This window comes from Diabrotica virgifera, chromosome 2 (genome assembly GCF_917563875.1).
Source record: "Diabrotica virgifera virgifera chromosome 2, PGI_DIABVI_V3a".
In the NCBI taxonomy this organism is placed as follows: domain Eukaryota; kingdom Metazoa; phylum Arthropoda; class Insecta; order Coleoptera; family Chrysomelidae; genus Diabrotica; species Diabrotica virgifera.
Genome location: NC_065444.1, coordinates 91374418 through 91392047, shown reverse-complemented (window position 1 = coordinate 91392047; position 17630 = coordinate 91374418). Strand labels below are relative to the sequence as shown.

The 17630-nt window shown below is 34.3% G+C and overlaps 1 protein-coding gene across 1 annotated transcript in view; it reads right to left on the bottom strand.

Moving 5' to 3' along the window:
• Nucleotides 1–11214: 11214 nt before the first annotated feature.
• Nucleotides 11215–17630, bottom strand: part of LOC114332233 (nardilysin-like) — a 158393-nt gene continuing 151977 nt past the window's right edge. The window contains exon 3 of the mRNA XM_050642716.1: nucleotides 11215–14787. Within this exon, the coding sequence (XP_050498673.1) occupies nucleotides 13261–14787 (1527 nt within the window). The 3' untranslated portion in view covers nucleotides 11215–13260. The remainder of the gene's footprint in view (nucleotides 14788–17630) is intronic.

Sequence of the window (17630 nt, the reverse complement as noted above, 5' to 3'; positions counted from 1 at the left end):
CCTGAAACCGACACCTATCGAAGAGGTATACCCCATTGCTGGAATTGCTCCACCACCTATCAGGAGGAAGGTCACGTCAGAGGTAGAACGGAAAAAGCAGGAGACGGACCGAAGACACCCCTTATATGACCACCAAACTCAGCCAAGCAGACTAAGATCTCCGGAAAGCTTCCTGAAAACATCAAGATCCATCCCCGAAGCGCCAGAGACGCGCCGAATACACCTATGGCAAGCGTCAGCTACCGCGACACATTTTCCTCCCTCGGAGGAAATGGCTGCTGGACACAATTTACCGTATCCGACTTGGAAAGCGCTAAACAGACTAAGAACCGGCGTTTCACGTTGTGCTAGTAACCTGAAAAAATGGGGATACCAGGAGGACGATACCTGCGACTGTGGCGCGGTTCAGACCAGCCGGCATCTACTATCATGCACAGAGATGAGAGAGACCTGCACAGAACAAGACTTAATTATAGCAAATGACAGGGCCATCTATGTGGCCAACCATTGGAAATACAGAATTTAAAGTTGTTGGTGTTCCGGACACGGAAAGTAAGTAATTCTATACATTTTAGGGAGTCTTCCAAATTGGTTTTAATTTTAGCCTATGGGCTATTATTTATGGTAGGACATATTCACGTGACTTTCGAGGTCGAAAAAACGTGATAAACTGACGTGGTTTGGTGATAATTATGACGTTTTTTCAACGTTTTGTAAACGTTATTTGGTAGCCTGGGATATTCGGTTTCTTCTTATCAAGATGGGTCGAATGATATATTATATATCCCATTTCAAGGATTTTATGTCACTTCCGGTTGTAACTCCAGAACCGGAAGTCCCAACTCAAATTATTTACCCTCACTGTCTTGCCCTATTCAAGAACTCTTATTTGAAACCTTATTGTTTTCTTACGGAGGAGGAGATGTTTTTACGGACGGACGGACGTGGATATTTCAACGTTTTCATCATTTTCTTTAATAATGTAGAATTACTCGTATTCGTTTGATAGCATTTCATCGAAGTGTCTTGCGTTTTGTTAGGATTTGCGTAAATATCAGCAACACAGTTGCTTGTGATTACTCTTATGGCTTCAGTTTCCAACCAACATCTGCACATGTACCTTTTGTGCAACAAAGGTCTTAAGTCATGATGCTATGTCATTTTTTCGTAAAAGGACTTAAGCCTATCGAATATATTTCGAAAAATTCGACATGAGGGGATCTATGGAAACGAAAAATATCGGTAGGTAAGTGTTTTATAAGGGCACAAAGATTTGGGAAACACTTACCCAGATGATTTGCGATCAATTACAAAATTATTATAAAAGCTAAGCAATTGTAATTTTCTGTGTAAAATTAAAAATATTTTTTAAGTAAACGTGTAATATACATTTCTATACATTACTAATTTGTGTACCAGAGGCATTAGGCAAATTTTTATCACTTGAGGGCGACAATTTTACAAATTCGGGGCCCATGTGCGTTCACACGTTCACAGCTATGAAATATAAGCCAATAAATTTATATTGTAGCAATGCAAAGCAATACAATTTTGTTATATGTAGAATTCACAACAACAGTTGACTGAAGTAGCTACAGTTCTATTAATATAAGATTTACATCACGTAGTATTGAACATCGAATCGAATTATCATAAGAGCATAAAGCAAGTAAAGATGTGAGACAGGGCTGCATCTTCTCCCCTCTACTGTTTAATATTTATGTAGAAGAGCTCTTTCAACTTGCACAACAAAATGAAAAAGACAAAAATAAATGGAATTCCCATAAATAATTTGTGACATGCTGATGATACAGCTGCCATAGCAGAAAACATAGAAGAATTAAAGACCTAATTGGAATAAGGAGGTATGTCACATTTTCTAAAAATTTTAGTTTCCTAGTGAATGAAGGTGATATGTGACTTATTTATCATACAAAGAAAAGTCACATATCACCTTCACTCACTAGGAAACTCAAAATTATAGAAAATGTGACATATCTCCTTCTTCCACTTCATTACGTCTTCAATTGCAAGATAGATATAAATATTAATACAATGGGAAAAGAATATGGTATCAACATTAACATCACAAAAACTAAATTCATGATAATAATCAGTAGACAACCCCATATGCAAGTATAGTTGAAAAAAACAACCAAGTTATAGACAGAGTTGAGATACTTAAATATCTTAGAACTACCTTAAAGAGTAGGTGGGACTGGAGACTGGACTGTGACAAAGAAGTGAAGATATGAACAGCAATAGCTAAAAATACGTTTGCTAGATTCAATTACTACTTTTATCAATGCGAAACTCATTTGGATCTCTGTATTCGTGTCCTAAAACGATACACATGGCAAATAATAATATACAGTAGCAAGACCTGGTCGCTAAACTGTATAGAAAAGTTTGAAATGTAGTCTCAGAATTTTGTTTAAGATCACATGAGTCGACCATACTACAAAAGATGAAGAGGTCTTAAGAAGAGCTGATGCCCAAAGAGAGCTTCTAAACATTGTTAAACAGTGAAACGTCTCTTGCTTGGGCCGGAGAGGTGACAAATATAATCTTTTAAAAACCATTTTACTGGGAAAAATTGAGATCGGAGAAGACCAGGTCGCACACGACACTCACGGTTCAGAAACATAAGAAACTGGTGCGACATACCAGATATCAGTACAATACTAAGAGCGCAGAAGAAGGATCCGTACGGATAATTCAATCAGCGTGACCATCTACAAGCTGCATCGTGGACAGAACCAGAAGAAGAAAGCAATAATTGGGAAGGAAAATGAAATAAACCTGTCAATTAAAAATATAGTTTCTACATGACATCCTAACACCAACAGAAATAGGGCAATAGGAGTAGATACATATTAATTATGAGAACAAGCTGGTTTCACAAAGATTTAGCTGTATTCTCATATTTTAAAATTCAAATTAGTATGTGATGAAAACGTTATATCTATCAATATCATAAATTGTATATATTATATCGATCGAAAAAAATCGATCCACTAAAAATTTGGTCATTTTTGATGTTTCGAATTTCCTAAACCTGTTGTCCGATAAACTATAGCCTCAGGTTTTCTTAACATTTTGTCTTTCGATTCATTCGCTTATATTGGATAATAAAAAAGTTAGGTACTCTAACAACTGGCCATGTTCGTCATCAGTACAGGATGTTTCTAAATAAGTGCGACAAACTTTAAGGGTTAATTTTACATGAGAAAATAATGACAATTTGCTTTATAATCATATGTCCGCAAACGCTTCGTTTCCGAGATACGGGATGTTCAATTTTTTTTTTACAAACTGACGATTTATTTATTGCTTTAAAACCAGTTGAGATATGCAAATCAAATTTGGTGGGTTTTAAGACGTAGTTATTGCACATTTTTTAACATACAATTAAGAATTTAATATTCACCATTGGCGCGCAAACGGGAATTATGACCAATAATATTACCCGTACGCACGCCAATGGTGAATATACAGTATGTTAAAAAATGTGCAATAACTACGTCTAAAACCCACCAAATTTTATTTGCATATCTTAACTGGTTTTAAAGCAATAAATAAATCGTCAGTTTGTAAAGAAAAATTGAACATCCCGTATCTCGGAAACGAAGCGTTTGCGGACATATGATTATAAAGCAAATTGTCATTATTTTCTCATGTAAAATTAACCCTTAAAGTTTGTCGCACTTATTTAGAAACATCCTGTACTGATGACGAACATGGCGAGTTGTTAAAGTACCTAACTTTTTTATTATCCAACATAAGCAAATGAATCGAAAGACAAAATGTTAAGAAAACCTGAGGCTATAGTTGGGTTTTAATTTCAGTATTTTATAAATGATAGAATAATCCACAGGGTGATGCGAACTTTGAGAAAAAAGCACAGTTTGATTCGTACACCCGGTATACAAGGAAAGTTTGACTGTCTAGCAACAATATTATTACAGCGATATTGTCAATGAATAAGCTATAACGTGGTAAAAAATCGCTTAAATCGGACAACAGGTTTAGGAAATTCGAAACATCAAAAATGACCAAATTTTTAGTGGATCGATTTTTTTGCACCGCAGTGTATAAAAGATTATTTGTGTATATGTTACAGTTCAAGTTGATTATCCAGTTGGAGTTGACTATTCCTAGTTCGAGTCAACTCAAACGGCTGGTTTCAGCATTAGTATAAGAGCTGGGAGCGGATTTTGTGCGTGATAAGTAATATGGAAAAACTATACGTGGATATGTTGAATTAGTTGTGTACATGACTTTCACCAACGGCCGGAAACCAGAGTGGGGGCCGAGGGTAGTTATGAGGGGTCAAACTCGCGGTTTTTATTATTTTTTTTATGACGCTCATGATCGAAATAATGCACCAAAATTTGGGAATAAGTAGGTCATGACGTACCTAAGTAAAATCTCTAGGGGCGCAACGCTGCGTGGCTGACAAAGGGGTGGGGGTAGGAGTGAATATAAAAAATATAAGGGGCTTTTTGCGACGTTCGTGATCGAGATAGTGTACCAAAATTTGGGTATAAGTAGACCATGACATAAGTAAGTAAAATCCCCAGAGCCGGAAACCAGAGTGGGGGAGGAAGGTAGTTATAAGGGGTCAAAGTCCCGTTTTTATTATTTTTTTTGTGACGCTCATGATCGAGATAGTGCACCAAAATTTGGGAATACGTAGGTCATGACGTAACTAAGTAAAATCTCCAGGAGTGGAACGCTGCGTGGCCGACAAAGGGGTAGGGCAGGGGTGAATATAAAAAATGTAAGGGGTTTTTTGCGACGTTCGTGATTGAGATAGTGCACCAAAATTTGGGAATAAGTAGACCATGATATAACTGAGTAATAGCCCCAGAGGCGGAAACCAGAGTGGCGGACGAGGGTAGTTATAAGAGGTAAAATTCTATTTTATTTTTTTTTGTGGCGCTCATAATGGAGATAGTGCACCAAAATTTGGGAGTAAGTAGGTCATGACGTAATTAAGTAAAATCTCCAGGGGCGGAACGCTGTTTGGGGTACAAAGGGGTGGTAGTCAGGGGTGAGTATAAAAATATATGTGGGTTTTTTGCCGTTCGTGATTGAGACAGGGCACCAAAATTTGGGAATAAGTAGATCATGACATTACTAAGTAAAATCTCCAGGGGCGGAACGCTGCGTGGGGGACAAATGTTGTGCCAGGTCACAAAAAATAATACACACTGCGATTTTGACCCCTTAAAATTACCCTCATCCGCAACTCTGGTTTCCGGCTATGGGGATTTTACTTAGCTATATCTTGGTCTACTTATTCCCAAATTTTGGTGCACTATCTCAATCTAGAACGTCGCAAAAAACCCCTTATATTTTTTATATTCACACCTACCCCCACCCCCTTATCGGCCACGCAGCGTTCCACCCCTGGAGATTATACTTAGTTAAAGTGTTCACTTCAAAAATTTATTTCGTCGAAGCAATGACGGTCGCTTATTCAATACTTTTTCCCCATCTAAAAAGTGCACAACGTCCCTAAAGAAGTTTTCACTTCAATAATATTACTATTCTTATACGTAGATTATAATAATATACGTACAAAATTTATTTCGTCGAAGCGATGACGGTCGCGATGACATGAGGTCGCGAAATCAATCCTTTTTCTCCATCCCAAAATATATTGTACATTTATTTTAAATTTAAATACTTCTACACAATTTATATATACATAGGTACACATAATAATTATACGTACAAAATGTATTTCGCCGAAGAGACGACGGTCGCGAAATAAATCCTTTTTCCCCATCCTAAAATAGGTTTTACATTTATTTTAAATTTAAATACTTCTATACAATTTATATAAACCTACACATAATATACCTATATATTATGTACAAAATTTATTTCGCCGAAGCGATGACGGTCGCGATATCAATCCTTTTCCCCATCCCAAAATAGGTTTTACATTTATTTTAAATTTAAATACCTCTACACAATGTATATATACATGCACATAACATATAACATAAGCGACAACGGTCGCAATGATGGTCGCGAATTCAATGCTTTTTCTCCTATCCAAAAATCGCACAACGTCCCTAAAGAAGTTTTCACTTCAAAAATCAAAGTTATCACTGTCACCTGAAAAGGGACCGAGTAAAGTTCAAAACAATGATGCTATGATATACTATGATTATTTTAAAAATCGACCTGTCCGAGCGTTTTGCTTTTGTGCTAATAATAAATAAGTTAGTAAGGGGGTAACACTTATTCCAGCGGACTGTATATGTATTATCAATACACCCAAGAAGACTTTGACCTATTTAAAATTTATAAAAATTGGAGTTTAAAGATAAAATATAGATAGCTCCAACAAGGGTGATTTTAAGAGTTGAAGTATTATATTATAACCTAAAGCATAAAACAATCATTATTTAACTAATAAAAACCAAATGTTGACCATATTAAAGTTTAAAATGCTATTTTATAATTTTTTTACAATTAGAGGTAGTTATCACCCTTAAAAAGCCAAAAGCGTACAACGGATCAATATAGAAAATGAACTAGAGGATAAAATGAGCCTAATCCCAAAATTTTTGTACAAATCGATGCTGGACGAAAAAATTGCGGGTTTTGCATTTTTCAGCTTCATTTACTGGCCTATATTTGCAAATCATGATAAGTAGTTGAAACGGTCAAAACAAAGAGACGCAGTCATCAAAAAGCATGTGAGATTATACTGGTATAATCAACATTTACTGAATCGATCCAGGAATAGTCAACTCCAACTAGTAAAAGTTGAATTAAATTTTTCAAATCAACTTTTACTGCTCGTTAGTTGGAGTTGACTCGAACTAGGAATAGTCAACTCTAACTGAGAATCAACTTGAACTGTAACATATACATCCCATGTGAGCTACAAAATACAGGGTGAGGCAGATAAAGGGCCTATTGGAATTATCTCAAGTACTCAAGGCAGCAGAATCATGAAAATTAGAATGAAGGTGTTTTGAAGAGTGATCTATTTAGTGAAAATATTTTCATCTATTTTCTACTTCCGGTTATACCGGAGGTTGCATATAACTTCATTTTTTTTAATGGGACACCCTGTATATATTTACATTTTTAGATCTTCCTCGATGTCTTTTTTTCTTAAAATGTGAGGTTTTGTAATGTTATATAGGGTTGTTTAAAAGATAATTACGTTTTTTATTAATTTCCTAGCAACTTTCACACCCTGTAGAATTGTAGTAGTTTGACATAAAAAACTCTATGTTTAAATGATTTTTAATATAGTCTACTACATATTGTACAAAATTGTTAGTGTAGCTAAATGTTGAATTTTAGTATACAGGGTTAGTCGAAACTTGGAATGAGTATTTTCGGAATTTTATTAAATCGAACACCCTGTATTTTAGTATTGTAATGAAATGATATTTTATGGTACTTTTTTACATCTTAAGCATTCTCTATACCTAACTGCTTTAATTTGTGAGTTATTGGTGATTCAAGCCAAATATTCATTGCAACAAAAAATATGTGAAATTTTATTAGGTTGACAGTAAAAATATTCAATCACAAATAATGTTTCGGAAGTAAATATATATTAATCTAGACTGATCCTTAAGATTACCAATAATGGTTGAGTTATCAAAATACCTACATAGTTAAGACTGTTGGTGCAGGTGTGATTAATAATTAAGCGCAAATTAAAGAACTTAGGTATAGGGAATGATTAAGAAATAAAAAAAGTAGCATAAAATACCATTTCATTACAATACTAAAATACAGGGTGTTCCATTTAATAAAATTCAGAAAATATTCATTCCAAGTTTCGACTAACCGTGTATACTAAAATTCAACATTTAGCTACACTAATAATTTTTTACAATATATAATAGACTATATTAAAAATCATTTAAACATAAATAGAGTTTTTGATGTCAAACTACTACAATTCTACAGAGTGTGAAAGTTGCTACGAAATTAATAAAAAAATGTAATTATCTTTTAAACCACCCTATATAACATTACAAAACCTCATATTTTAAGAAAGTAGACATCGAGGAGAATCCAAAAATGTAAAAATATACAAGGTGTCCCAAGCACCCATTTAAAAAAACGAAGTTATCAGCAACTTCCGGTATAACCGGAAGTAGGAAATAGATGAAAATATTTTCATTAAATAGATCACTCTTCAAAACCCCCTTCATTCCAATTTTCATGATTCTGCTGCCTTTAATTCCCGAGATATTTCTAATAGACCCTTTATCTGCCTCACCCTATACAGTAGAGCGTCGATTATCCGAACGTCGATCAACCGAGCGACCGGTTATCCGAACTCCCGACTCCCGCGCCCCCCACTCGAGTACCCAGCAAGCGTTAGTAATTAACGAAGAATAATATCTTCAATTTTCTTCAATATTGTATCCAAAAATATGTTGTTGCAAAGACTGCACTTTTTTGTTTAATTGCTATTTGTCATTATCAATTGCTATTTGCAATTGCTATTGAATTCCAAGATGGCGGCAGCTGTGAAACATGCGAAAGACGACGCTCCCGATAAAACGGCATTTAAATGCTGCAAAACGAAAAGTTCTACTGTGGTAATCTGTGTTAAGTGCGGTAGCCTTTTCCACAATTCCTGTGTGAACAGAGATTGGGCCGGAAAAGTAGTTTTCGTCGACAAAAGTCGTATTTACTGTTGTGATGCGGAAGCTCAGAAGACCGAGGTTAAAGAAGACAAAGATAGCCAAAATGTAACACCAGAGAACATAAAAGATTTGAGAAGGTTAGTGGATGAATTAACTGACAAAAACAAGATTCTACAGGAAAATGCCAATCTGTGGAAGGAAAAGTATGAGAATGCCATAAAAAAACCGGAGACTTCACGCTCAAAGAAAGGTAAACATCCTTCGTCCTCTTCCCCGCACCTTTCGCCAGCCTTCATCATAACCTCTCACGCTGACGATGACGTCTCAGGCGCCGGCGCATTGAAACCGGATCAAACGGAGCAGAGGGAGACGAAAATCGAACGCAACGAACAACAGTTGGCAGCAATGGATTCGCCAAAAGTCAAAGTCAATAATGTCAACGTCAACGACATGACAAATAAAACAAAAACAAAACAGATTTCGGATTCGGAAATCAATAATTCTGAGTCCAAAATATCTCAACTTCAAAAACATCAGTTAACAAATACCAATGAGAGTGAAACTACTGAAGGTTGGACCATTGTCCAAAACAGAAAGAGAGCAGCCCCTAAAAATCATAGACCGGCACCAATCAGAGGCACAGCTGCAAGTGTCACAACACTCAGGGCCGGTTGCTCGAACGCTAATCAACAATGATCACTATCAAATATTTAATTACTGTCGCAACTGTCAACGTCAACTTTGGTTGGGTTGCTGAAAACATAATTTATTATAATTATGAGATTAGTTAATCAATTAACATAACAATTATTAACTAATTTCATAATTGTAAGCAATAATTATGTTTTTAGCAACCCAATCAAAGTTGACTTTGACAGTTGTGAGAGTAATTAAATATTTGATAATGATCATTTTTGATTAGCGTTCGAACAACCGGCCCTCAAGGTAGCTGAATCACCATCCCCCAAAACTTGGTTCTTTGTAACCGGCTTCCACCCCTCAGTGGACTCGGCAGCCGTTAAGGCTCATTTAATGGAGAATGGAATGAAAGCAGGGTTTATTTGTCAGAAAATGTACACTAAAAAGGATGATCAAAGAAGTTCCTTCAAGCTAGGAGTTCCCACAGATCAGGCAAATGAAATTGTTGATACGTCCCTTTGGCCAATTGGGATCTCAGTCAACCATTTTATGAATATCTAGAGCCACCAGGGACAAAAGATGAAGAAGATATAAACTCAAGTGAATCTCCAATACCTCTTAGTGTTTTTCATCTCAATATGCAGTCACTGAGAAATAAGATTGGTCTCTTGGAGGCATGCATCAAGGACAAGAATGTTGACATTCTATGCCTTACAGAACACTGGCTGGCAGACGAGGAAATCCAAACAGTCCATATTGAGGGCTACAGAATGGCCAACTACACGGCAAGGTCACAAAATAGAGGAGGGGGTTCTGCGATCTTCGTCAAAAATACTATATGTTTTAATGTTGTTAATAATGACACTTTTATAATTGATTTTTGTATAGAATATTGTTGTATATGTCTAAAAGATTTTAACTTGTTAGTTTTAGCAGTATACCATAGCCCCTCTGGCCCGTTTGACATCTTTTTGGACTCTCTTGAAGGAGTTCTAGGCACATTAAGCCCAAATAAACAAGTCCTTGTTGCTGGGGACTTCAATGTGGACTTTATTGTTGACAATGCAAGTGCCCGTAAACTTCAAGGCGTTCTTGAAGGTTTTCACCTAGTCAAGACTATAAGTGAATCGACAAGGGGTAATAAGTGTCTTGATAACATTTTCATGGATCCTGGATTGCCCCTGTACTCTGCTGAGGTTTTTGAGACTGGTTTTTCAGATCACAAAGGCCAGATTGTCAAATTTGAGATTCAAAAAAAGGTTACAGGTTTTACTGAGACAACTATGCCTATTAGGCCTATAACTGAAAAAGGTAAGAACATATTTTTCAACAAAGTATCGGAAGTAAACTGGGATTTTATCTATGACGATAAAACTGATGTTGAATTAAAATTCTGTCACTTTATGAATATTCTTGAAGGTTGTTTTTTAGAATCTTTTTCACAAAAAAAATATAGAGTAAGATCAGACCAATCTGAAAAGATCACATGGTTTACAAATGACCTACAGGCAATGCGGGAACATCTAAAATTTTTAGAAGAATTTTATAGGCAATATAAAAATGATAATAACCATCATATACTTAAACAATTCAGAAATCAATATAAAAATGAAATTAAGAAAGCCAAAGTGAGGTCAAATGACCAAATAATATTAAATTCAAAAAATCCACAGAAAACCATGTGGAACATGATAAACAAATATCGAGGAAAATCAGGGTCTTCATTAGAAGATCACAAGATCACGCCAAACCAGTTCAATGATTATTTTTCCCAAATTGCCACTAATATAATTAAAGACATTCCAAAATTAAATATTGACTTTATTAATAAAATTAATTATGTCAATCATACAAACACCTTTTCATTTCTTGAAATTACCTTTAATCAAACGAGGGATATAATAAACAGCTTAAAGAATAAAAATAGCCATGATATATATGGATTTAATGTTAACCTTATTAAAATGATTAAAAATATTATTATAAGCCCACTCACTAAACTAATAAATCTATGCTTTAAAGAAAATAAATTTCCATCAGTCCTTAAAAAAGCAATTGTTACACCAATTTATAAAAAAGGGGACGTTAAGAATCCAGAAAACTATAGACCTGTTTCGCTGCTTCCAATAATCTCTAAAATTGTTGAAAAAGCTATGGCAGTACAAATAACCACATTTTTTGAAAATAATAACTATTTCTCAGACTCTCAGTTCGGTTTTAGAAAGGACAAATCCACAGTACTTGGCATACTGGACTTGGTCTCACATATTGTAGACTCCTTTCATAGGTTGCAGTTTAATACTGTTCTGTTTTGTGACTTGAGCAAGGCATTTGACTGTGTAGATCATGGAATGCTCTTGCAAAAACTCAAAAAATACAACTTCTGTCCTTACAGTGTAAAACTAGTTCAATCTTACTTAGAAAACAGAACACAGGTTGTGAGGGTCTCTGGGGTGTTATCGGGAAAGAGTGTTGTTAATATTGGGGTTCCCCAGGGCTCTGTTCTGGGACCCATTCTCTTTCTAATTTATATTAATGACCTTACGAGCATTAACACAAATGCAAAGTACACACTCTTCGCCGATGACACCACAGTGTCTTTTACAACTGATACACTTGGGGAGTCGCTTGAGGGTTCTATGTCTGCACAGTCAGTGACCAATGAATGGTTTTGCGTAAACCGATTACTGCTCAATGCAGCAAAAACCAACAGAGTTGTTTTTTCTTTCAGAGACACACAGAATGTAAATGATGGTATGAGCAGTGTCAGATTTCTGGGTGTATTATTAGATCCCAAGCTTCAATGGGGTGAACATATCAACAGTCTAAGTAAAAAGCTAGCAAAAAATCTGTTTGTACTCAGGAATCTGGCATCTAATGTTTCACATGAAGTCTTAATAACAGCGTACCATGCAATTTTTCAGTCTCATCTAGCCTATGCCATTTTAGTCTGGGGTCATTCAGCAGAAATGTTGACAGTCTTTGGTTGGCAGCGTAAGGCAGTTAGAGTTCTTGCTGGTCTTTGGTATAGGGATGATTGTAGGCAAGCATATAGGTCCCTAAGAATTCTCACTGTTCCATCTCTATATATACTTGAGAACCTAATGTTTATCAAGAGGGGAGGGGCGCACTTTGAAACCCATGAGAACATACACCAACATGACACCCGATATAAACACCATCTCGTGCCAGCCTACTGGAGATTGAGGAGGTGTCAAACTGGGCCAGGATACTGGGCTATTAAATTTTTCAACAAACTTCCAGATAGTTTAAAGTGTCTTCCATTAAATCAATTTAAGAGTACAATTAAAGATATTTTGTTAGAAAATGTTTTTTATAGTAATGAGGAATTTCTTGCATTTAAATTTTAGGATTTTATGACTTTAAGCAATGTCCATTGTTAATGTAATCAAATTTAATGTGATTTTAATGTTAGTATTTAATGTTATTAATACTCTTAGTCGTATTGTGCATCTTTTTAATTTGTATTGCGTCCAAATCTTTGTGTAATTTTATTTGACATGTGTTAAACACTTGTGTTATTGACATGAATAAACGAATCTGAATCTGATTATCAAGATATAAATAAATAATGTAGGTATATAAAAATGGCTTTTGTTCACTTGTGGATAAATATGTATGACTATATCAATATAGTTCGATTATCCGAACAAATCGGTTTTCTGAACACCCATGTCCCCCAATTAGTTCGGATAATCGACGCTCTACTGTATATAGGCAAATTAATAAAAACATTGAAAAGTAAGCAATGTCACAAATCCAAGAACATTAAATTGATTAATAAATTATTGCTATGATAGAGATTAGTAACATATTATGTTTTATTTCAAACAAATCCAAGACAAATTGTTTGAAAAAATTCATTCGGACAAATGCTCACTTTTAAAACCTAACATTCTACTGCATTGCCACATTATAAGGTAACACTAAATAACAATAATTGTAGAAACTGTAATTATTCCTCTGCTTTTGAAAAAGGACATAAACTATTTTTAAACTCGTCAATATCTTCAATAAAATATCCAGCAGATTTCCCTTCTGGTAAATTTTTATTATCACCCAGTATTTTCAGTGCTGTATCTTTAAGGCCACTTTCATCTATTACTGTTGCTTCAGTACAGGTAGCTTGGTTAACTTGAATATGGCCAGCTATTTGAAAACTAATCTTCCGGAAGTTTTCTTGGCTACCAAAATGATTGTGTTTATTCCACCATATCTTAATATCGTCCAATGTTATAGTCTTAATGCATTCTACCTCTTGTTTTGCTCTATCAAACATATAATCATCATAGATAATCTCTAACCAATTCCTATACACTTCTTCTGATAAATTATGGTCACAGACTTGTTTTGTTTTAATCAAATCCTCTTTAATCTTCTCTAAAGCTTCAACAGTAGTTTCATCTACTAGTTTTTGAGATTGTTTTAAAAATGCTTCAATTCTGGAATCTAAATATTCTGTGGAATATTTATTAACCTGAGAGGTAACATGTAAGGAGTAAACTAATACACCATACTCTCTACGCCCATATGTAGATACATCATACCCTAGTTGTTCATTTGTACGGAGAGTGTTGAAACATGGTTCATCAATTATTCTCATAATTATGTCCATAAGAACCATGTCTTGCAGAGAAAACAATCCTAGTTGGAATAAATTTGAAGTAATGCAATTGGTATCTTTTTTATTAAATGATTCCACAAATAGACACTTTTCCCCAAGAGGTATCTGTGGTACAGACAATTTGGGATATTTTTCTTTTGGTATTTCTTCAAAATCCAAACTTTTAATAAACTTGTTAATGGTGTCACATGCTACATCTGCTGAAACATTTCCCTGAACAAGAGATTTAACATAAAGGTTTTTTGGAAAAATTTGAATAAAATCTAGCATATCATCAAAAGTAAGATTATAAAGTTCCCTGTAAGTATCTAAAGGAGAAAAATAGTTTCTAATCAACAGTTTGTTTTCAAGTTCATATTCTAAAGAATCGGTTTGAAACACTCTATTATAATACTGTTTTAAAGCCTCTTCTTTAACCCCATTAAATATGTCTTGATTTATATGATCAGACAAATTTAATACATATTTTGTCATTAATTCCAATAACAATGGCAACTTTTCATTAAACCCATTTACTTGAAATGTGATTCCCCTATCTTCAGCTGTAAAATGTGCACGCAAACTGGCCACAGTAGCTGGATAAACCTCTTCACATTTAGCAAATGATAGTAGTTCAACAAACAAATCATTTAAGGCAAAATTTTTTGGTGATTCTATGGTAACAGGATTTATGAGGTATATATGGAAATGGGCTGTTGGTAGCTTAAACTTTTGATCTTGTCTGTACGATAATTCACATTTGTCTGTATCTATTAATTTTTGTGGATATTCAGGTTGATTGGAGATGCAAGGTAGTAAATCAAAATTGCTGGTCAAAAAAGGGTTAGGAGGAGGGAGACTGAGTTCAGTATATGGCACCTCTAACTCCCATTTGCTTAATAGTTCTTCAGAAATCTGTATGTCTGTGTATTCGGCTTGTAACCATCTTTCTTTCTTGTTGAATTGTAAACCATCTGGTAATACTTTTGTTGTAATAGCAATGTATACATTTTTGGGCATCAACTTGTTCACTACCTGTTATTTTATCTTCTCTATATTCCTTGTATATTTTACTAGCAGAAATGACATCTTCAGGAGGATATAGATGCAAGTTAGTGGCAAGTGTAATTGTGGTATAACTAGCCGAATATTGAGTTTCAAACCTAAAATCTGTATCAGCAATTACTTTCAGCTCTTCAAACACTTGTTCTTGTGGACCCTCTATTTTTAAAAGGTTGATATAAGCAAAAATTACTTCAATAACATCAAAGACATGTTTTAACCCCTCTTCTGTTAATACTACACTTAAAGTAAACAAGCTAAAAAGAGAGTTATTGTCATACTCAGAACAGGAACAACCTGATGTTAGTTCCAAAGCCCACATATGCTTCTTCAAATACGACAAAATACTACCTTTACCTTTATCACCCAACAAATGTGATAAATAATTTATTGGTTTGCTTTTATATTCATATTTTTGTGATGGTAAAGCCCAAACAAGATCGATTTGAATTGTTTCATTTAATGGTTTAATATAGTAGATTCGGTTAAATTCGGGTGTATCAAAAACATCAACAAACTCGCTAAAATTAGGTTTAGGTAAATTATTATTTGGTATACCTGAAAAGAAATCCTTGACATAATCTTCTAGTGTGTCTAACGGGAGTCTTGCTTGTACAGCTAAAGTCATGTTATGTGAAGAATAGTACTTCCTTCTATGTTCGTGAACACTTTTGTATAACTCATCATCAGATATATTGTCTTTTAAAGTCTTCAAATTACCCAATGGAAAGCTTACCTGTACAGGTGTATCTCTTTTAGCTGACCTCATTAACAGTTGAATTTTTCTATACTCATCATCTGGTAATGCCATTTGAAATTCTGAGTCAACAGCCTCTCTTTCCCTGGTTAATGCTTCTTTTTTCAATAAGGGAGCTATAAAAAACTGGGACCATTTATCCAAAGCTTCGGGCAAATGTTTCTCAAGACACTCGAAGTAAAAAGATGTGCTCTCATATTCTGTCCAGGCATTCATGCTTCCGCCCCCTTTTGTGATAAAGGAATCAAAATCATTTTCGGTAGGAAATTTCTCACTGCCCATAAAAACCATATGTTCCAGAAAATGGGAGAGCCCTAAGATTTCCACAGGATCACAAAAGCATCCAGCCCCTACCTGCAAAGTTGCAGCTGCCATTTTTTCTTCATTAGTAGTTTCTACTTGATTTATTTCATTTGAATCTATTTGATCTTTTACATCGGATATAAGCACTGCAACTAAACCATTTTTTAGTTTTAAAATTTTGTATTCTTTTTTATCACTTTCACTTTTTATAGGAGTTTTTAAAATCTCAATTATATGGTTTTCCATACCTTGGCTTGACGTGGCTTGACAATATTATTTATTATTTTATCATCTAATAATCTAATCTATGGGCTTCACAGTAAGCTCATGGTAAGGTAACAAGCTCACTCTGACTCGACTCATCGAAAAATTTGGGTGCCGTCGTACGGATTAGACTCATCCGCTATAAGAGAAATTTTTTGGAAAATACGAAAATATACATAATTTTAAGCTATTTTCAAAAAAAAAGTTGGGTAAAAGTCTAGGAAAAGTGCATGCTAAATTTGAGGTGAAATCATAGGCGTAACCAGGGGGGGGTTTTGGGGGTTGTAACCCCCCCCATTGGGATATACTTTGAGCTCTATACGCTTAACACCATAGCGCTCAGAGACCTTCCAGTAGTTGTAACCCCCCCCTTTTAGGTAGTTGTAACCCCCCCCCCCCCTTAGGATCATCCTGGTTACGCCTATGGGTGAAATTAGAGAAATTTTATTATGTATGCCTTTGTACTTACTTAATCATGCTCTAAAAATTACGATATCTGTATTTCAATGCATATTTTTTCTATAATTAGTTCAATTCTCATTTAAAAATTCCTCTTTTAACATACATTTTCAAATATACCCCTCCATCTTGATTGTTTCCTTAGTAATGTCATGTCACTTTTCTACCAATGTTGCCATATTTTCAAAAAATATTATTTCTTGTAAAAAGGTAAATATAAAAAAATATAATTATGTAAAAAATAAATATTTTATTTTAATTTTGTTTTCACCCCTTATTTTTATATTAGTTTTGATTAGGTTAGGTTTGGTCAGGTTATGTTTTGGTCACTGAGGATATATAACGTGTGATCCAAAATTATTGTCACCGTCTGAACGACAGAGATAGCTATACAGTGCATGTCTATTCTTTTTTTTTTTTGAGTGAATTTGATGGCCTTGGCCGAGCCAATTAGCCAGACATTTTGTTATTTTAAAAACAAACAAATTTGATTTTTCAATCAGAGGAATTTTTTCTGTATTTCTAACTCTAAATACATAACAAACTAACATTATTATCTACAATTATTATCTAAATAATACTCTGTTTTGGTTGTTAATTTTTTTTGTAAATTTTTATTTTTTTTTTGTATTTTTTTTTGTATTTTTTTTTGTATTTTTTTTGCATTTTTTTTATATTGTTAATTTGTTTTTTTTTATTAATTTTTTTATTGTTATTTTTTATAAATTGTTTTTTTTTACTACGCTAAGACGTAAACCCGATTCATCCTCGCGGAGGTTTACATCTTCTTAATTTTTTTTTTGCATTTTTTATTTATTTATTTTTTTTTGTTTTTTTTTTGTTTTTTTTTTGTTTTTTTTTCTCTTTTTTTTTTGTT